This window comes from Vipera berus, assembly GCF_964194415.1.
Source record: "Vipera berus genome assembly, chromosome: 1".
Lineage (NCBI taxonomy): Eukaryota > Metazoa > Chordata > Lepidosauria > Squamata > Viperidae > Vipera > Vipera berus.
In genome coordinates this window covers 311,201,227-311,224,190 of record NC_138202.1, presented here as the reverse complement: position 1 = coordinate 311,224,190, position 22,964 = coordinate 311,201,227, and the positions used below count along the sequence as shown (strand labels likewise).

Here is a 22,964-nt window from a genome sequence, read left to right as displayed (position 1 = left end):
TGTACTTGCAATAGTTTCAAGCAATACATCATATTTTTCATGCTTCCTCAGCATGAAGGCAATTGTACATCATTGAAAAAATAAAAAAGACAAAAACTTAAAACCACAAGAAACGCTTTTTGTAGAAGTTCTCTTAGTCCAGTGTGCTACTCTCACATGTTCCAATCAGTTAGAACCTGTTTAACTGGTCCTTAGAGACGAGCTGCCTCTGATCTAAAGTTAACACATAATGTCCACATGGATTTGTAACAGTTGCCCATCTTTCTGCTATGGGTTCCATAAAATTACTGAATGTATTTCCATGTGCAAATATTTCCTAATGTTTGAATGACTCTCTAAAACCCACAGGGTAGTGCAGACATGTCAAACACAAGGCCCGGGGGCCAGATTCGGCCCGCAAAGTGTTTTCATGTGGCCCGCAAAGCCATCCTGGAAACAGTGAGGGAACGGCCCCCACTGCCTCGGCCCTGGCCCAGAGACCCTCCTTCTGCCAGAGACCCTCAGATCTGTCCCACTCCTGCCCAGGCCCCCATAGGCACCCTCGATGCCAATGATGTAGAGCTGGCCACGCCCACCCAGTAGGCCACGCCCACCCTGGCCACGTTCTCCCACCCCCCCTGAGGGCAACCACAATGCTGATGCGGCCCTCAATGAAATCGAGTTTGACACCCCTGGGGTAGTGGATTGATTTTGCCATTGGAAGGTAAAATGAAATTAAAAAGACTTTAAGTATCCTTTTTTTTTCACCAGCTCTACAATTGGTCTTGAATCTAGACATAGGTAAAGATGGGACAAGATAGTTTCTCTCTTTGTTTTTAATTCCCTCACATATTAAAACTTCCTCTCATTACAAAAGTAACATGCTGGGCAATTCAACAGTGTAGCAATTTTGTTCTGCTTCTTTGAAATTGTAAAATAAATTTGGATTTATTTGTCACATGTATATATCTGCCCATGTCAATAAACAAGTGACTCTGGGTAGTTTACAACAAAGCTTAAAATAGTTAATAAATAGACCAAACAACAACAACAACAATCATCATCGTTATCATAATCTATAAAAAAGACTTAACAAATAAAAAATGATGAAATAATGTTAATAGTAACTGAGCCACTTCATTGTTCACCAGTCCTCTGGGATACCCAAGCCTGATGGCACAACCAGGACTTGAGAGATGTTCAGAAATAGAAAACTGATGGAGCTCACTTCAAGGAGAGAATATTCCATAATCACGTGATGCCCCAGCAGAAAAGACCTGTTGCCTTGGATCTGCTTATGTAGCTCACTAGGCAACAGAACACATAACAATCTCTCTCTGCTGGATCTGGTAGCATGGGTAGATGTAATCAGGAACAGGCAGTTCCTCTAAACCCTGGGCCTATGCCATGTAGGGTTTTAACAGTTGACACCAGCACCTTGAATTAGACCCAGAAATTGGTAACCAATGCAGTTCACAATCCAGAGGTTTAATGTGTCTACTAGAAACACATAGCTGCTAAAAAATAATATAATATAGATTTCCCCCCCAAAAAACTAAACCAAAACAATATCCTTGGTAACATGAGATATATTTTCTGCTTTATTCACACTAAGTGTATATCAAGTCTTATTGTTTTACCTTCGAAATATTGCAGAGGAGATGTGGTGGGATTCAAATATGTGAACAACCGGTTCTCTGTTTGGATGCCGCTTCCAGAAGTCCATTCTGGGCCTGGGTAACAAAAAATTAGCTACCGGTTCTGCTGAACTGGTGTGAACTGGCTGAATCCCACCACCGGAGGAGATTCCTTTAAAATATGGGCAGAAAGGTCCTCCATAATTGCATATCTACTCCTAAATGATTTTTGAAAAGTATGAAGGATGACTCATAAAGAAACAGATTGGCTCACCTAACTATAAAATGGGCTACGTCTACTTTAATACAGTTCAGACAACAATAAATAACAAGGATAAATATATTGCTTTCTTCTTGAACCTCTTGGATGTGATTTTTGGTGGCATGGAGGTTTACAAGCTGTTAGGTATGTCTCTCCAAAACAGTTCAGTAAGATGCAACGTTGGGACATTCTGCTTTCCTTCTCTTTCACTGGAGAAAAGCCTGGAGAAATCTCACTTATTCGTAATGAGACATGGAGAGGCTCAGAAAACATTTCACCATCTCTGCAGCTATTTGAGCTCAATGTTGCAGATTTAAGCCCTAGGAGGGTAGTTAAGTGTCAGGAAAAACAAAGACAGAGAAGAGCACAGATTGCATAACATTTACATATGCTAATTCATGTCTACAAATGCTTATTTAGAAATAATTACCATAATTTGCATAGAAAAACAAATTGGAAATGCATATGACAAGACAAAAATGCATATGACAAGACAAAAAATAAATGATCTGGACAAGGACTTATTCCTGGACTTAACAAAATAAGTTGGTTAAAGTCTTTGAGAAATCTTAAATATAGGGATAAGAACATTGAAAGATAAATCAAATCCCATGATAGCATTTGAATGAAAATTAAAATATTAGAAGCAAAAGGAAGGAGTACAAAGTTGGTTTATTTGACCCAATTTAAAATAAGAAATGGTTGTATAGAACTGGGAATCCCATTATGGATTATTATTTTTTGCTGAAACTAGGACTGAAAGGTTTATGATTTATGGATCTGCATATGGATAAAGGATGGATTATGGGGAGAAGAGATATTTGCATGTATCATTATGGGGGGGAATGAATTATTATGGTTGTTTGTACTTGTGATGAAGAACAGAAGCCTAGTGGCTTCTGTGTTTAGGTTGTTTTTTTCTTTTTCTATTGTTTTTAAAACCATCAAACAAACATTTTTTTTTTAAAAAAACTACTTTTCCTTCCTTTTCCAGATTTAGTTTTAACAGTCCACCTATGAAAGAGCTGTGCTACAGTAAGAAGAATCATCAGGTATTGAAAGACATCTTCAAAAACTCAAAATGTTACTAGGAGTCAGGAGTGAAAAATGAAAACCTTTCAGACTACAGATAGACCTTGACTTACCACCACAACTGAGTCCAACATTTCTGTTGCTAAGTGAGACATTTATTAAGTGAATTTTATAGCCTTTCTTGCCACCGTTGTTAAGTTAGTAACATGGATGTTAAGTGAAACTGGCTTCCCCATTGACATAGCTTGTAAGAAGTTTGCAAAAGGTGATCGTATGACACCAGGACACTGCAGCTGTCATAAATATGAGTTTTGATCATGTGACCATGGGGATGCTGCAACGGTCATAAGTGTGAAAAATGGTCATAAGTTTTTTTGGTGCTGTGGTAACTTTGAATGGTCACTAAACAAACTGTTGTTAAGTCAAGGGCTACTTGTACTATTGTCAATTCTGCTATAGTCTTTTTTTGAGGAGGGAGGGAGGGAGGGGAGAGCCAAACTGGCTTCTGGCCTTTAGCCTGATAGAATCCAAAATAGATCCCAATTAGCTTCTCACTTCTCTGGAGAACTAATTTCACTGTTCAACTGCTCCTGTTGTAAGGAGTTTCCCCCCCCCTCCTCTGATATTTAGATGAATTTTGCTTTCTTGTAATTTTAATTCATTTTTCTATTTTTCACTCTGAAACGAGAGATTTTTTTTGAGCTAGCCCTTCAAATATTCATGTTTTTCAAGACTACATATTCCAATTCATTTCTCTTTTTTAGGGCTTGCTTCTTAGTCCCCTCATCATCTCCTGGATCTATTCTAATTTTGGGGAATCGTTCTTCAAATGTGATGGTGTCAGATTTCATGCCAGGCTGTGCAATATATCTAAATCTTCAGATTCTCACCTTGTATTCAAAGGTTCGATTGCAGCTGAAAGCCACAGTGATGACATACATAAGATGCTTTTTTGCAGACAAGGTAGAAGTCATATACACAGAACACAGTAATCAAAACAGATATAGTGTTTTAATTCCTAGGCATTTTTCTCCCTTTTTCAGATCAATGGGCATACAGTTTTTCTTATTAGCCTTTAGATTGGGATCCACCTGCTCAGTGATGACATAATAGTTTTATCTGGACTAAGAATGACTGTTTCTTACCTTTTTAGCTTCAGCCCTGGACAGAGTACTTGAAGAGCACTCTGACCCAAACAGAATCTAATGGAGTAATCATGATTTGGAAATAATGCTTTACATACAGCCTAAAATTACATTTGTTTTTTACAGACATATTACATTGCAAGCTCATATTCAGTTTGCAATCTTCTACTAATTTGAAGATTTTTTTTCTTATATACTGTTATCGATGTACTATTATCTCTAATTTTATTTTTCTCTTCTAAGTGGACTTTCATTTGTCTTTGTTCAATTTTATTTTTCAGCCCATTTCTCTAAATTACTGAGATGAGTTTGGAATTTGATTCCTGACTTCTAGGGGTACAACCACCCACACAATTTTATGAAATGTGCAAACCTGATAAGCCATTAAGAAAAACATTGAAGAGTAGAGTATCCAGCATAGCCTTTGTTTCTAAGCATGATTTTTGGGAAATCTGTGTATCCATTCAATTGTCATGTCATGCTGTACACACTTAAACTAGCTTGGTAATCAGCATGTACTTTGTTAAAGGTTTTGCTGAAATCAAGTTGTACTTTGTCTACAGTATTCCCATAATTTATTAAGGAAGTTAACCTGATCAAAAAATGAGATAAAAGTAGTTTACTAACATTTTCCTTAACAAAACTAAGCTAATTCTTGCAAATTATCTTATGAGTTTCTATTTCTGTAAGATACATTTTCTATGATACTGTTTGATTCCTATGACCTCCAATGGTCTTATTTCTTCAGTTAGGTTGTAAAGGTAGAATTTCATGTATACTTTTCAACTCTCCTTCAATATTTAAACATAAAGCTTTTTTTCTCATTAAAGCCAAAGTATGTTTCTTAGTTCCTGTGGGTTTTCCCAGTTCTTTTAATGAAAACAAATGGATCCAGCTGCAAAAATAGATAACTAGTTTATGAAGTTAAAAGCTGAAACTCATATATATATCTTCAGAGACTGACCAGATATAAAAAAGTCAAAGCTGGGTAGATAGCATTTATAAGGTAACATTTTAGGTAAAGTAAAAAGAATACATTTATTTTACAATACATCCAGTGACCTGAGAGGGTCAACAAATATTTTCAAGGAAGGCTTTTTAATTTTTCTTTTTTACAACAAACAAAATGAGGAAGTGCATTTCAGAAGATTGCACTATAAAATAAGTCAATCTCTTTTGTGAGGAGTGATTCAGGTGTAGTTATCTGGAAGTTTGGACGATGGTGCTAGAAAAGCAATGGAGGGGGAAAAATGAACAAATGGGGTGAACAATGATGTAATTTCTGGGAGAGATGTGTAACCTGTTTTGAGATAAATGTTAGTCTGCTTCTCAAAAGTAAATCTAAGAGCATTTTCCAAATGATAATTTACTTGTTGAATGCTCTCAAAAAGTGTTAAACCTCTTCTTTCATCTGTACTTAAATAGAATCTTTAGATCTTTTGCATTTGAGGTTCTGCCTTCCTCTTCCTCTTTTTCTTGATTTCAGGTAGTTTTTTTAGTTGCTTAGTGAGTGGTATTTACATGAGTACTGCAGCTATTATATCTTTGTTTAGCAACACATAGTGGATAGATTCTCAGTATTCATACATACTATATTTTTGAATACCTGATCTGGGGAAAACCTGGATAGGGTCATTGTCTTCCTATTACCTTGTAACCCAAATGGCCTTTTGGCATTTCTTTATTCCTGCTTCCATAAGCAACCCTGTGCTTCCTAGCCCTAGTTCCAGAGGGCCTTAAAATGATGTATAATGAGGCAGTTCTGGTGAATATGTTTTCAGATAAAATCAGATATGGCACAAAAAGAAAAGGGCTTAAGAAAACATCTGGCTGGCTATTGCTGGAATCCTCAAGATAGGTCAGTGGATGGACTTCTAAGTTTTAAATAGCCATAATGCTATTTAAAAAAAGAGGCATGGACAAAACTTTTTGGTCATTTAAAAAACACTTTTGAACAGTGCCTCATAGAACAAAATAATGACATGATTTTCCCCCCCTTTAAATGCTTTATATGTAGTTCCACCATTAACTCAGAAATCATTTTCTGTTCCCTGAAATGAATAAGGCAAAGTAGATGAGAGTTTCTTACATTCATGCACACACAGAAACTTATTATTATATTTAGTGACCACAGGACCTTAAAAATAAACTTGGATGTGGAGACTCTTTGTTCTTTAAAGAATGGAAAATATTGTGTACTTTAAACCCTGCTGAGTCTCTAAAATTACTTGGATACTCCTGCAATAGCAATTGAATTGCATTCCACATGTCTTAGACATAAGGAATGCTTGAACATGAAGAGAAAATAAATAAGTATTTACTCTGAATGGTATATTCAAGTTCTTGCCTTTTCATTTTCTCCAGATGATTTTTGATACAGGTTATTTTTTTTTCTCATAAGGGAGACTTGTCAGAGAAACCTCAGCAAGAAATATTTTGCAATTAAATCAGCCATAGTTTGTAAAGGGATGTAAATCATCATTGAGATGTGACGGATTTCTTGTCATTAATGACTGATTGACTTGTGGGTGGCAGCTTGATTACTTGGGGCAGGAAATAGAATCACAAATTTTTGCATGCAGTTAAGAATGAAACATGCCAGGTGGAGGAAATGTTTTCAAGTGAATCACACTTTGGAGGAATGGGAAGAAAATATTGTATCCAAGGGAAGAATAAAGCACGCTGATTTCTAAATTGATCACAAATGATGAACCTACAGGCCAGATATCACTTCCATTGTAAGTATTTTTGGCTACAGATCCAAGTAAATTTCACAACTGTTGTGTCATGTCAATGATTCAAATGGTTTGAACTCAACAGCTGAGATTTAGAACAGATCAAATGGGTAAAACCCATGTTGGTGAAACTAAATATTAGTTGTTCCTACTTTTAATATTAATACTTTATTTATCATGTTACTACTATTAAGATTTTCAGAGCATAAGAATAATGTGGAACTTCATACAGTTCAATCCTATATAATTAGTTTATTCAGAAATACTTTCTTCTGAAACCAGTGAGATTTATGTTTATTTGAAAGTGAAACCATAATTTGTTTTAACATTTAAAAAGTACGTCTGTATACAGATTGCTGCATACATAGATTTCAGTAATTGAACAATTTAAAACCTCATTTAAATATTAAACTGAAATCTATTATCTATTCTACAATTTTATTTAGGAGTAAAATACTTGAATTCAGTAGGACTTACTTCTAAGTCGACAAGCATATGATAGGTGCTACATTCCAATGGATGTTGGATTTTAATCTTAGTTTCCTCTTAGCCTTATCAGCTATGCTATGGAATACATTGAACCAATGTACTTTACAGCAATGTATGGCAGCCAATTCATACAAGCCTTTTCTTTGTTTTCTACCTACAATAAGCTTTTTCTTTTGTACATTATATATCATATTCTTTGTCCATATATTTGCAAAATATATTTGAAGTCCACTGCTTGATGTAAATTTCCAAAGAGATTAAAATTAAATTAGACTGATGGGTATCTACACATATCTCAAACATTTCTTGCTTTTTAAATAATAAAATAAAAGTGGGTTATAAAGTAATACGAAGGCAAGCTACTTTTTTTTGGCATTTTTCCATTGTCTGATTTATGTCTTCCTTGATTTTTTGGCAAATGCAGGAGAAAGGTATCAAAGGTATCCCGTCTTGTTATTCAACAATTTTGCTTATAATTTTGCTTATATTTAAACTGGAAGTTGCACTGAAAAATGTCTTCATTGTTCGAGGACAGAATATTAATTAGCAGATGTTTACCAAATCGAATACAATTTGCACTATCAATATCTATATCTTATTGTACATGAATATATCCATGTTGATTACATTAGATTATGATCAAGCGATAAGCAAGATGAAGGAATAAATACATTGAAAATGATGGCATGGAATGAACAGCAGACAAGTGAGAATTGGAAGGTTTGACTGCATCAAAACAACCTGCTTTTAAAAACAATGACAGCATTTTTTTTCTTCCTTCCAGAATAGTTCAGAGCGATGGAACTGTCTAGAACAGGGGGTGTCAAACTGCTGGCCCACAGGCCGGATGCATCAAGGCGAAACTGCACCCACCCATTGCCGGCAATGGGGAAAAAGTCGTAATACGTCACGACACGTCACGTGACATTGTGAGTTTGACACCCCTGGTCTAGAACAATCTGGAAGAATTGGGTGGGAAAGTTTTAAGCCAACCCATAACAATAAAACTAACAATAATGATACATACAAGAATTGGAGATCAAGTTCCTTAAAGAGAAAGTCAGAAAAGCAAATTAAGTATTTGTAAATACCTCAGTGAACTTGCATATCCTTAGTTGTTTTCTGAAAAAAGATAACATGGGTATCAGTCAAATAGATCTGCTAGAGGGCTGCCCTCAAAAATCTGCAGAGAGATAAGCATCGTTCACATCATGAAAAGAATTATTCTACGGCATTTTTTTTATCTACAGTGAGGAACAGCATGGAACATTTGGGTCTGCGCAATTCTAGCAGTATTTAGTTTTTAAATTTATAGCAAATTGATGTTGGCAGAAGGATGGAGATCCCCACACAGGACTACAAAGCCCTGTGATCTTCAAACCCTGGTCCCAGCTCTTTCTTTGAGATAGTGATTTGGTAGTTCCTGCAATAAAGCTCTATTGTCCAGGAATCTTCTCAAAAGTGATCCAGCCCATAATTCTGCTGAGGATTCTCAAACCACCTGCTGGCTTTTTTATGATTAAAGGCAAAATGCAAAAGTGAAAATAATTTCTATAATGTCAACTCCTGGCTAAGAAATGTAGAGTTAAGAGTTACTACTCTACAAACTTTCACTGTGGAAAATGATAAATTGCAGAGCTACTCAGGTCATGGTAATACCGTAGCTGGCAAAACTTAAGGCTAAAGTTAAACAGCCAATTCCATACCTTGGACAAAGAAATAAAAGATTTAGCAGCACAACCTAGCCAAACTGATTCAAAAGTCCAATATAAAGCCCTGGCTTAATATTTCATCTGTTGTAGTCTTGAAGCAGATGAATCTCTTGTTCAGATTTTTGCATTTCTCCAGCTTCTGGGAGATCAATCAGATGCTCCCGGGAATAATGAAAGTCCATTCTTTATCCAGCCTGTTTTCTTGGATTTCTAACCTGACTTTTTTCCTCCATGGGAGGTTTGTGATTCACAGATATAGAATCCTATAATATGAAATAAAATGGAACCCTAAAATATAACATTTTAGCCTATGTCATATATTCTGTAGTTATGTTGATTATTAAGAGTTCTTTTCTAGCTCTATTCCAGACTTTCCATGAAAAATTGTGATGCTGGGTACAGGGCAGTTCATAAAATATTCATTCCTGGAATCAGGATCTGAAAACAGCCAGGCACAAAATAGTGGCAATGGTTATTGGATATTTCTATTCTCAGCAGGAGCAATCAGTACACCACTTGCGTACATGAACTGTGGCTCCCTGAACCTTTATGAGCCTTCATAGTTAGCAACTGAAATTCTGCTTTTTTCAACCTTAGTGATTTACTAGGGAAACAGCCAACGATGTTTCTAAGGATGAAATTAGTGGATTCATAAATTGCATATTTGTGTTCTTCATTTCTGAGTTTTATTTATTCTGCTATAAGCACATACTTGATCCCATCAGATATAGAGAAGGACTTAATCCTTCTACAGCTCCATAGGTGTCTGGAGGGAGTAACAAGGGACAAATTATGAAATGTATATATCATTATATCATGACATAAAAACATGACTTGTATACTGTCAAACATTGAAATACAAGTGCACAAGGGAAGGGTGCAGTTTGTGTTGTGACTTCTATGTGTGACTATGCCAATCTTTCCTTTACCATTTCATTGTTTGTTTTAAACAAAAAGTATATGCATATGGTGTGCATGTACATTTTAAAAATAAAAGTGTGGAGGAAAGAATCAGCTTCACTCATTCCTTATGTTGGGATCTCAACCTGGAACAGTAAATAAAAATATCATGTATCTATGTATCATGTATTCACTAGCTTAGGTTGAGTTCTAGACCCAGAGGTTCATATTAATGGGAGCTTTTAGCGTGAATGGATAATTTCTTTCTGGTGCCCTGCTTATAGAATACACTGAATAATCAAAATGATTGTTTGTTGGTTTATTAAATTTTAGGGCTGAATAATTCACAAGGTGAGCTTCCAAAATATTGTTCATAAAACTATGTTCCTAATTTTATATTAAGGTTAAAGAATGCATAGAGAAAAATTGGGGGAGATAAAAAGTTAGGGACTCACTACTGGAAAGAAGTAAAAAAAAAACCTCTTCATGTGATTTGTTCTCATTTGTAATTAGATTAATTTTTCCCAGAAGCTCCTGGAGTTGGAACAGAAAAGGAGACAGGAAAGAAAGAAAAAGAAAAAAGAGAGAAAAGGGCTAATTCAATTCACTTTAGGCTTTGACCTACCTATGAAGGATCTGGATGCACCTGCATCTGAAATATTACATTTGAAGGAATACTGTCCTTCATAAAAATAAGATTACTCAACACATGAATAAATGATGTACAAATATATGGATCCATATTCGCCGATGATGAAAACTGTCAATGCATGAGCAATGCTATTGACCAGACATGTCAAACACAAGGCCCGGGGGCTGGATCCGGCCCGCGAAGTGGTTTCATGTGGCCCGCGAAGCCATCCTGGAAACAGTGAGGGAATGGCCCCCACTGCCTTGGCCCAGAGACCCTCCTTCTGCCAGAGACCCTCAGATCTGTCCCACTCCTGCCCAGGCCCCCATAGGCACCCTTGATGTGAACGATGTAGAGCTGGCCATGCCCACCCAGTAGGCCATATGCACTCTAGCCATGCCCACCCAATAGGCCACGCCCACCCTGGCCATACTCACCCAGCCCCCTAAGGGCAACCGCAATGCTGATGCGGCCCTCAGTGAAATTGAGTTTGACACCCCTGCTATTGACCATAGGTGTGAGCCTAAATGGACTCCAGAAGATGGTAGAGGACAGGAAGGCCTGGAGGAACATTGTCCATGGGGACGCAATGGGTTGGACACGACTTCACAGCTAACAACAACAACATAAAGATTTGGGGCTGTGGATGAGGAAAGAAGGAAATCTTTTCTTTTCTGTTAAAATGGGTAGCATCCTCAAGATATTAAATGTCAGCCTTTTCACAAATAACAGCCTTCTATTTTTTATTCTAGGTAGCATAGCCACAATATTGTTAACAAATTCTTTATCTATCCGTTCATTGATAGAAAAGAAAGGAGCACAGTGAAACTGGTAAAATAATCAATCCAGGTTATATTGTGTTCTGACCCCTGAATAGTAGAGGAAAGATCAACCTACTAACTAGTATTGTTCTTGCAACTTCAAAAAGCCATGATTCATGCCTTAGAAACCAGTTTGTCACCTTCAGAAGAACCATTCTACTTCTCTGCTATTGTTAGTTGCCTCCACTGGGAGTAAGTGCATCATCTCAATTATTTGGATGATGTGCTGTTTTGAATCACAAATGAGGAATTTTCTATGGCTAAAGGGTACATCAGATACAGAAATTGTACCCAGAGATGTAAGCCTTTTTTACAGTAGGATAAGTTTGAGTTGTTTGATAACTGGACAAATACCTTCAGCCTTAATTATTATTAGCTGGCACATAAATTCAGGTTTTTCAGTTCCCTCTTAAATGTATTTATCTAATGGATTTCAAGGTCATCTAACTCCAAAAAGACTCTGGACAGCTTACTATTTTAAAAGCATACTTAATAAAAAAGAAAAGAAAAACATGAACTGCAACATGAATAAAAACTAAAAAAAATCATCAGGGGCTTCATAAAACACTCCGGATCTTCAGAGACTTATAGAGCATTTGAAGGACAGGAACCGTGTGGTTCCCCAGAGGGATGTTGTCCCAGAGGGCAAGTGGAATGACAGATTGTCGTCTACTGCAATAGGAAAAGCAAACACAAACATAGAAAAAGAGAGGAAGAAAAAGACAAGGGAGGAAAACGTTATGCTTTTTAAGATGAGATTAATTTGAACAGCCTACCCCAGGTATCTAACGGATTCTACTGAGCTTCAGAGGGAGGTTGGAGTTGTTCCTGGGGTTCTGTTACATGGTTCAACCAAAGCCATGCTCTCTGACTGCTTTGAATATGAGGAGAACAATGGCCTTAGACTGAACATGCAGAGTCCTTGTGTGTGTGTGGGTGTGGGTGTCCTAAAGGGTCCCCTAGTTTTCAGTGGAATTCTGGATGCTGAAGCAGCATGAGAGGTGCCTAGACTGCTACTGGAAGAAAAGAGTGAATTCAGCTGAATTCAGTGAATTCAGTTGGCTACTGGCTTTAGATAGTGTAATTTAGTCTTTCATGGGTAAGAGACATTAGGGAAACAGTTGCCTATTTTAGGCATCTATTGGATAAACCTTTTTGAATTCAATGATTCAAATTGCCTAAAACATGACCTTACCTGGTAATCTGGGGAGAATTTGGCCTTCCTAGCCTTGGTAAGGATTTAGTCCAAAGTCCCTGCTGTGTAGAGTGCCCTGGATTCTACCCTCTTCCCTGATTCTATTCACCATTTATGTTAAGCCATTGAGTGCAGCAATCCATGGACACGGGGCAAGGTATCATCAGTATGCTGATAATACCCAGCTGTATATTTTTGCATTGGGTTGACTAAGTGATGCTGTTGATGTTCTTTTCCAGTATCCAAAGCCTGTAGGGCATGATGATGACAGCCTGCCTTTTTTATACATATAACTCAAGATGGTGAAGATATGTAACATTCCTGCCTTCTATTTTCCCCACAACAACAACAACTACTCTGTGAAGTGGGTTGGGTTGAAAAAAATGACTGGTCCAAAGTCGCCCAGCCATTTTTCATGCTTAAGGATGCTCTAGTTCTCACAGTCTTTGGGTTCCTAGGTCAGCACCTTAACTACTTCATCATACCGGTTCTCAATTTGTAGCTGTGGGAAAAGAGGCTTTGGCACAACCTTGGCAAAGAGGTGCATTTTGCACTATGATGTCACATGGCTTGCTTTTCATTTATTTGTCTATCCCATATGCGACAGCCCTATGCCCAGATATCCAAGAAATTCTGTGTGGTGAACAGAATAACATAAAACATGACATTCCATTAAAATAAAAAAAGAAACCAAATCATGTCCCAAATAATAATAAAAAAGTCATTTCCCACTTGCCCCATGTGCATATGCCTGTATCTTTTCCTTTTTCTCTGGCAATATATAGGGAGCAATAGAAAATTAGATCTCTCTCGTCCTGTGATCCTGATAATATATTCCAAACTGTTGGAAACTCTCACCCCAGCAGCTTCACGTAGATGTTAAACAGGAGTAGAGAAAGCATAGAGTCACGACGCACTTCACAGTTCAGGATTGTGTGCTGGACTTCTGAAATCTGACTGATATTGATTGAAATCACCTCCAGGAAGAGGAGGACAATGGATACAATATAGTATCACCCAACCCCAACTCAAGAGCTGGTCCAGAACAATGACACAATCAATTCTGAGTAGAATTTGCAGTATATTCAGTGATTCCAGAGAAGTTAAGGCAACTTACAAGTCCTCCTCTTGTAGTTCCCTACCTTACTTACTTACTTTGGAAGGAGCAGCTAGAAAACAGAAGGATCTGGGAACTCCATGAAGGAAGAGGAATTCTTTGAGATATCCTTTTCTCATGTTTTTCAGGACTTCAATTCAGTAGTATACTATAAAGCCACTGAGAGGTCAAAAAGAACCAGGATACACCACCCTAACCATAACACAACATTCCTTTTTTTATTGACATACTTTTTGGGGAAAGCTTGTTTCCTTTCCCCTATTAAGATGATTTATTCGAATTTGAGTCTGACATACATGGCAAAACTTTTGCTTAACTTTTGTTAAGCATTTAAAAATAGTTTGTAGAATTGTTCTTTATTTTTATTTGGAGCGTAAATAGAGATCTCCTGCTTTGTCTTTATTGGTCAGTCTTTATTGATTTCACTGTTTGTGAAAAAGATAATTTAACATACTGTAAGATTTGTGGATGCTGAAGCTTCTCTATGCTGTATTTTTAATTTTTCATAATAGTTTTCTTGCCTTATAGTTAGACCACTTGCTATAAGCTACATGACCAAAATACATAAAAGTGTAGGTTAAATCACAAGTGTTAATAGAACAAACCCATTATAATGTCATTTAAATAAATAGCAGTTGTAGTAATACATGGTAGCCCAGAAGACAATTTACCAGGTGTCTCTTTTTAATATTGCGGTGTAATTTCTGCTTTGTTTTAATTTTCAGGCTCTAGCATTAAGCAACTTTAGGAATAAAAGCCGCGGATAGGAAAGTATTACAGAGGGTAGTGAGCACAGCACAAGACATTGTGGGCTGTTCCCTGACACCACTGGATGACATCGCCAGGGCTCGTTGACTTGGAAGAGTGAGGAAGATTCTCAGGGACGACTCACACCCTGGACAGTATCTCTTTACTCTCCTACCATCAGGTAGTAGATATAGGAGTATAGCCAGCCGTACCAACAGGCTGAAGAACAGCTTTTATTCATGGGCTGTTAGGCTTTTGAATGGGACATAATTTTATAAAGTTTATGCATAATTGACTTGCGAGGCCGGTGCATTGTGCAATTAGCTCACATGGTGTAATAAGATGGAGGGTTTGTGTCACTGTAAGTTGGGGGTGGGGGCACGAAGGGAGGCTCAGCCAATCTCAATGTATACATAGTTGTACTTTGACAGTAAAGGTTCATTCATTCATCTTAAAAGACGATGCAGTAAAAGTGCTACACTCAATTTGCCAGCAAATTTGGAAAACTCAACAGTGGCCACAGGATTGGAAAAGATCAGTTTACATTCCAATTCCAAAGAAAGACAGTGCCAAAGAATGTTCAAACTAACACCATTGCACTCATTTCACATGCTAGTAAAATTATGCTTAAAATCCTACAAGGTAGACTCCAGCAGTATATGGATTGAGAACTACCAGAAGTACAGGCAGGATTTTGAAGAGGTAGAGGAACTAGAGATCAAATTGCCAACATACGCTGGATCATGGAGAAAGCTAGGGAGTTCCAGAAAAACATCTACCTCTGCTTCATTGACTATGCTAAAGCCTTTGATTGTATGGATCACAACAAACTGTGGCAAGTTCTTAAAGAGATGGGAGTACCAGACCATTTTATTTGTCTCTTGAGAAACCTATATGCGGGACAAGAAGCAACAGTGAGAACTGGACACAGAACCACTGATTGGTTCAAAACTGGGAAAGGAGTCCGGCAAGGTCACACCCTGGACGGTATCTCCTTACTCTCCTACCATCCGGTAGGAGATATAGGAATATAGCCAGCCATACCAACAGGCTGAAAAATAGCTTTTATCCGTGGGCTGTTAGGCTTTTAAATGGGACATAATCTTATGCAGAATTGACTTGGGAGGCCAATGTGTGGTGTAGTTGGTTCACATAGTGTGGTGGGATGGAGGGTTTGTTGTCACTGTGTGTTGGGGGGAGAGAGCACGGGGGGGAGGCTCAGCTAATCTCAATTTACACATGTTGTACTTTGACAATAAAGGTTTATTATTATTATTATTTATTAATAAAAGGGATAATTTAATTTAACTATCACACTTGCATGGCAACAGTTGTCCCAATGAAGACTTATAAATTGTGTCATGTCTAACCAGTATATTATATAATTCTAATGTGTTTTTTGGGTACCTAGCGGATATGGAAGGATAGGTGGACAGTTGTGTTGCACAAACTGTTACTTATCCTAGTTATGTCCTTGTGTGTATGAAACACAATTATTCTAGATACTGGTGGAGCTGATTCTGAGTGGCAACTCTTCTGGTAGATATCCTTCAAGGACAATTAAATGTAAGTGATGTAGAAAGTGAGTTGCTTCTTGAATAATTAAATGCCCATAGAACCATGGTGGTGAACCTATGGCATGCGTGGCAAAGTGGGCATGCAGAATCCTTTCTGTTGGCACACATACTAGAGGGATGCTCCCTTCCCTCTCTCCACATGCGCCTGAATAGTGGGAACTGGAGAGGGCTGGAAAACTGAATCCAACAGCGCTCTCATGGGAACAGCTGTGAGAGCTGGGTGGGAAGAGGGGAACCTATAAAAGGAGCAGGTTATGGTGGGAGTGCAGCGAGAGCAAGAGCAAGTGAGTAGACAGCCTTTGGAAGCAATGGTGGCTATGAGTTTGGAGAAAACAAGTAGGACGCGGCATCTGTTTGCGCTTTGCAGAAGGCTAGCGGGGGAAGGAGGACACATAAGTTTGGACTTTGGAGAAAGGGAGAGAGAGAGGAAGAAGGAAGGGAGGGAGAAGGAAGGAAGGAAGGAAGGAAGGAAGGAAGGAAGGAAGGCCAGGCCCACCAGCGCTGCTGGGGAGATGTGTGGCCAGGCCTGCCCAGGTGATGCCAAAGCCAGACAGTCCTTCTGCGAGAGCATGGGGGAAGGGGGGAGAGCGGCTACCCCTGAGCACCATACCTGCTTCCTTTTGGGCTCCCTTGGCCTCTCCCCCCCCCTCAAGGTTGAGTTAGGATGCTGAGCTTGTCAATCAGAAGGTCGGCAGTTTGGCAGGTCGAATCCCGAGTGCCACGTAAGAGAATGAGTGCCTGTTACTCATCCCAGCTTCTGCCAACCTAGCAGTTTGAAAGCACGTAAAAACACAAGTAGAAAAATAGGGACCACTACGGTGGGAAGGTAACAGCATTCTGTGCGCCTTTGGCGTCTAGTCATGCCGGCCACATGACCACGGAGACGTCCTCGGACAGGTGCTGGCTCTTCAGCTTTGAAACGGAGATGAGCACCGGCCCCTAGAGTTGGAAATGACTAGCACGCATGTGCGGGGGAACCTTTACCTTTACCTTTTATTAGCTTCCTGCTAATAAAGAGAGAAAGAAGCTGTGGCTCAGGGAGTTAAAACAACTGCCTAATATATAATCAGCCCAGGTTCGAATCTCAGCTAAAGGGTATGACTGACTGATGAGAATAAAATAAGTTTGAAATGGCCATCTCAGCCTCCCTAATTCTTTATTAGCAATTTGAATAATTTACACAAATAATGAGCTGTCATAAGTTGACTATATCCTGTGGATAGCCTTGGGTTAGGCAAAAACAGGAAAGAAAGAGTTAATTAGCAAGGTGTATTAAAAAAAAAGCCTTGACAAATACTTAACACATATCTCCCTTGCTTCCTGCTAATAAAGAGAGAAAGAAGCTGTGGCTCAGGGAATTAAAACAACTGCCTAATATATAATCAGCCCAGGTTCGAATCTCAGATAAAGGGTATGACTGACTGAGGAGAACAAAATAAGTTCGAAATGGCCATCTCAGCCTCCCTAATTCTTTATTAGCAATTTGAATAATTTACACACACACATATATATATATGGTGGGAGTGGGAGACCAGCCCATCCACTCAAAACACATCCCCACCCAATTAGAACACCCCCCCATTCAAAACACACTCCCACCCAATCAGAACACAGCTAATCCCCCACCCAATCAGAGCACACCTCCACCCCATCAGAACACAGCCAAGCCTCCACCCACAGAACACACCCCCTCTGGCAGTTTAAAAAAGAAAAAAAACAGCCACTATCACACACTTCTCCCAGAAGAACGAAACTGAAGTCACCAGCCTGAGGATGATGGATGAGATTTCGACGAAATGTTGCCCTGATACCTCCAATTCTACATGAGAAAAACCCGAATGACCAAAGATATGGAAATTTTTTGAAATAATAAATCATTTTTTTAAACTTATATTACCATTCTGATCAGAAAAACTTAGAGGAGCTTTATAATTTCTTATATCACAGAATTCATGCCATTCTAATAACCACATGAGCCACATTTTTGGAGCAGTCAACCATCCACACTAAAAAGGAAGCTGTGATTACATGGTTATGGCTGCTATCTTGGTATATTTCATTCCTCGCATTGGCACTTCTGATCCCTTTCCAGAACAATAGAGATGGGGCCACAAGAAGGGGTTAGCTACAAAGAAGATTCACCCTTGGGAACTATGATGATGATAACTCCTTGGATTTTACTGGATGGCTAGTTTCATTTGGAAAAAGCTGTGCCAAAGATGCCAGATTCTGAGCCGTACAGTTTTTACAGCAACAATTAACATCTTGAATCTGGAAGTCTATTGGCAACCAGCCATGCTGAGTGGACCCAGTTACTCTTTGGGGATCTGCATTTGGGATCATTTACAGCTTTTACATGAAAGGAATTATGGAATCCAGTCACAAAGTAACAAATGGATGGTTTTGGTTATAGTGGAGCACATACAGTTTTAATAGTGCTGTGGTGGCGCAGTGGTTAGAATGCAGTACTGCAGGCTAATTCTGCTGACTGCCAGCAGTTTGGCAGTTCGATTCCCATTGGCTCAAGGTTGACCCAGCCTTCCATCCTTCTGAGATCGGTAAAATGAGGACCCAGATTGTTGGAGGCAATATGCTGACTCTGTAGACCGCTTAGAGAGGACTGTAAAGGACTGTGAAGCGGAATGTGAGTCTAAGTACTATTGCTAATAATGGAAATTATAATTTCCTTTTACTGTATATTTTATGAGGGTAATATACATAATCATTGAATTTTGCAAAAACTGAATTGTTATACAGCGTGGAGAGAGAGCCACTTGGGTGTAATGCTTAAGGCACCATGCTTTAAAGTGGGAGACCGGAAGGTCGAGTGCTACTTAGCAGTGGTATGCTGGAACCAGCTCATACTTACTGTCAAGTATATATGGATTGTGTTTTCTGCATTTTTCTTTTAGCTTATAGATCTTTCCATGTACATTTTATTATATCAATCTTCCTATTCAGATTATCATCAGATCTATTCAGCTCTGGCATAAGCTTATTATGATAATGATTTTGTATTTAATAATATAATATTCTCCTGAAACCAGTTTCTGGAATTAGTTTCCCTTTTTGTTTTTTTAATTAAATATAACCCACTTTAATTAAATATAGGTCATTTCACGGTCTACCCAAATGAGTGTTTCCTATAAATCATTGATTTGTAATGCAGATTGCACTCTATCTGGGATGATAGAGTCTAACGTAATCAGTAATTTCAGTGATCTCCAAGTATGGGACAATGAGGCTGCTCTTGGAAAGGATGACCCAGGGCCAGCTATTTCTTTCCAGGTGCTCTGAAAAAAACATTATTAAAGTTACTAAAAAAAAGTGTTTTTTAACTTTGATGTCAGCATTCCTACATTGGAGGTGGCAAATGAAATGCATTAACTGTACTCACATTAACTCAATTATTAAAAACCAGTTTTCTGAGTTCTTACAAAGCACTGAATTATAGACGTACCAAACAGGTTGATTAACAAACAAAAGAAAAACCCTAAGAAAAAAAACTCTAACTGAAGTTAAAACGAAATATGCTTAGCATGTTGTACCAATGAAGTCACTACCAGTAGCATTTTCTCTGACCTGGTTAATCATCATTGTGATATGAAGCGTACTGAAATGATGCATCAAGAAAACCTATGGGTTTATACAACCCTGTACTTCCCATTGACACATTCAAACCACCAAGAAATCTGCATCAACCAAGAGCTGGGTACAATTAAAAAGGAAAGATCAAAAATGGGAAAAAATGAGATAAAGAAAGTAGGCTTCTAACTACTTATTGGTCCAAAATGGCTTGAGAAAAGATATTGCACATTTATGTGGCCAGCCAGAAGCCACTGACAACCCAAGATAAGCACTAACTAGCAACTTCTGAACAACATGGATGGAACTGGTGAGAACAATCCTCTCTTTTTAACTTTAAATTTTTTTCTGGAAAAAAGAATGCCCAAAGCAAAGAATTCCCCAGATTTATTTATTATTTATTTTTATTTTAATCCCATTTATATCCCGCTCTTCTCCGAAGACTCAGGGCGGCTTACAATTTAAGCACAAACCAGTGTGCTTAGATGATAGAGAGAAGGGGAATTTCCACCCCATCCTCTCAGGAAAAGAGAAGCGGCAAATAACTTTCTTCAGGGAGAAATTACAGAAAACTACAAGATTAATTTGGATTTAATAATGAGACATAGCTTTGACAAATTTGGGGAGTAAAAATATTTTTAAGACTTTATATTCAAAAAGCTATTTGGAAAGTTGATGAAATAGGTTTGGTTTTAAAAGCTGGATTGAATAAGGGAACTTTGCAAATACATCTGAGATGTGTTTTGGCTAGAGAAGATATTACAAACTGATATTATTGACACTGTATAACATTAAAAACATGTGATGAAGATGTTTATATTTAATTGTATAGTTATTAATAGCAGTTAGAATTATACTTGGATAGTATAATTACAATAATTACAAGCTAAGCTTGTAAGCCGCCCTGAATCTTCGGAGAAGGGCGGGATATAAATGGAATTAAAATAAATAAATAAATAAAAATAGTGTAGAAAATGATTATTTTTGGAAGAAGAGAGGATGGGGGAAATACTGGATGGTGTAGTATTGGATATTTTGAGTGAAAGTTCATATATATCACTGAATGATAAAGGAACCCAGACACCGAGTTGTTTATTAAGTACTTAATATTGTAAAACTTGAAATTAATAAACTATTTATAAAAAAAGCAATGGCAATAAATGCTCTGCAAATGCTGAAACTTCCCACTTACTGAAAAGAAAGAATAAGACAGTTAACATAAATTTGATAAAATTGATAGACTGATTATGTACCACCTGATTTTTGTAATGTGTCCAAAATATAATTTCAGTCAGGTTATTTGTGCCTTGAGTAAGAACTCTGGATTGATAAATTATATGATCCACTTGTTTGTTTCTTGGTTATCCATATCATTTTCAACACCAACTTTCAATAATCTTTTTCTTTCTTTCTTTCTTTCTTTCTTTCTTTCTTTCTTTCTTTCTTTCTTTCTTTCTTTCTTTCTTTCTTCTTTCTTTCTTTCTTTCTTTCTTTCTTTTCCTTCCTTCCTTCCTTCCTTCCTTCCTTCCTTCCTTCCTTCCTTCCTTCCTTCCTTCCTTCCTTCCTTCCTTCCTTCCCTCCCTCCCTCCCTCTCTCTGTCTCTCTCTCTCTCTCTCTCTCCAGTTTTAAAAATGTATAATTATCTAAGTATTAATCAAGTCCCACACTATTTAGTTTCCAAACTAAGCCCAGGTGAACTTGATGTTAGATAATATCATGAAAGGCCAAGCATTACCTCAGATTTATCTATGACATTAAAAAATTGCCTTTGGAACAATTTATCTCTCCATTTGATATAATATAGGGTGCTCTTGTTTTTATTAAAAAATATTGAAATAAAATGAAACAGGAAAATATTGTTTCTATATTTCAAACAAAATATTAACTTTAGGTTTTTCCTCTTCACATCTTCATATGCTTTCAAAATAGTCCTAGATACAGTTTTAAGATGGCTGTTGCTAGCACATTATAGTCATCTAAGCTCACCCTGCCATTGCTGAAGTGATATAAAGACTGTCTGCATTATTGCCATTTTGGCACCACAACTGTTGGATAACTGTAGAAGACACTATAAATTGCTAGTGTAGGAATGGCCTAATTTTATGATAGTAATGTGCAGGGAATACAGCATTTGATTCAGAGTACTTTGAAAAATATGCTGGTGCAATTTGAATACATCATTTCAGTTTAGAGCAGGATTGATGGCCTTCATAGCTTTTTGTAGAAAAACATTTTTGCAGTTAAATGAATTTAAGTTTGAGGAATATTAGAAACTTCTAGGACTAATGTTATTGAATGAAAACTACCAGTTCTAAAGAAAATAATTTTTATTTTAAACAAAAATTCCTGTAACTTTTTCTTTCTTTCTTCAGGGCTAGAATTAAAGGACATTTACTAAGAAGCATTACTTAGGCAAATAGTTAAGCAAATATTTTAAATTTAAAAACGGCAAACATTTGCTTATGGAATGTGCTTTAAGTGAAACTCCTAAACTCTTCCAGTGATCTGCTTTGGCCATTTGGAATGACCATTGGGACATTATTTATGTATCTGAGATCAAAAGAGACACATCTGCATGATAAAATGTTGGAAGCAGAGGTATGCTATTTTGATGCTACCTGTACCCCTTTCATATATGTGTATGATAACACAATGCTGCTTTCATAATTTGGGACCTTCTCCTCTCCATAGATGTCTCTGAATCAAATAACTTTTTCCTTATTTCCCTGAAACATGAATTACAGCTGACAGAACTAAAAACTAGGAAATGTTTCAGAAGATGACATGGATCAGGTGAAGAATGTGACATTTGAAAGGCCCTAAATCATCTTTGTACCCAGAAAATTAGAAGTTTGAGACTTACAATATCAAATGGACATCATATACTCTTCTCATAACTTTTTGATATTCTCAGGGTTATGCATTGTTATTGTATCTTCTTAAAAAAAACTTCCAGTGTTGGAGCATTCACCACTTCTGGAGGCAGGTTGTTCCACTGGTTAGTTGTTCTATCATAAGTAGCAAAGCATAAAAAGATATTTGGAACTTGAGTCACGGCAAATGGCCTTCTTTTCTTTTTGGTCTGAAACATTTGCTCCTTATTCAAGTATCTCCTTCAGTCTGAGCAAGTTGGTTAGGGGATCCCCTATAAGTCCTCCAGGGTGGTTTCATTTCTTACCTAATCTGAATAGGCTCCTTAGGTGAGTAGGCAGAGAGTCATTAAGAGTCACTGTTCCTAAATCTTTTCTTCTAGATGGGTAGTTAAGTGTTCTCCTAGGACCTAGGTGAAGCTGTAAGTGGTCTTGATTTTCTTGCAAGAGCAGCATAAAAAAGTTGTGTCTGAGACCTCCATCTATAATGAGAAAATGATTTTCCACTTTGGACTAAATTCACTAGAAAG

The 22,964-nt window shown here is 37.6% G+C and overlaps 1 protein-coding gene across 1 annotated transcript in view; it reads left to right on the top strand.

Annotated features, from left to right (window-relative positions):
* Nucleotides 1-6,759: 6,759 nt before the first annotated feature.
* The window catches only part of KCNK2 (potassium two pore domain channel subfamily K member 2), a gene marked incomplete at both ends in the record, with an annotated part of 107,487 nt that continues 91,282 nt past the window's right edge, over nt 6,760-22,964 (top strand). The window contains one exon of the mRNA XM_081312896.1: nt 6,760-6,793. Within this exon, the coding sequence (XP_081169022.1) occupies nt 6,760-6,793 (34 nt within the window). The remainder of the gene's footprint in view (nt 6,794-22,964) is intronic.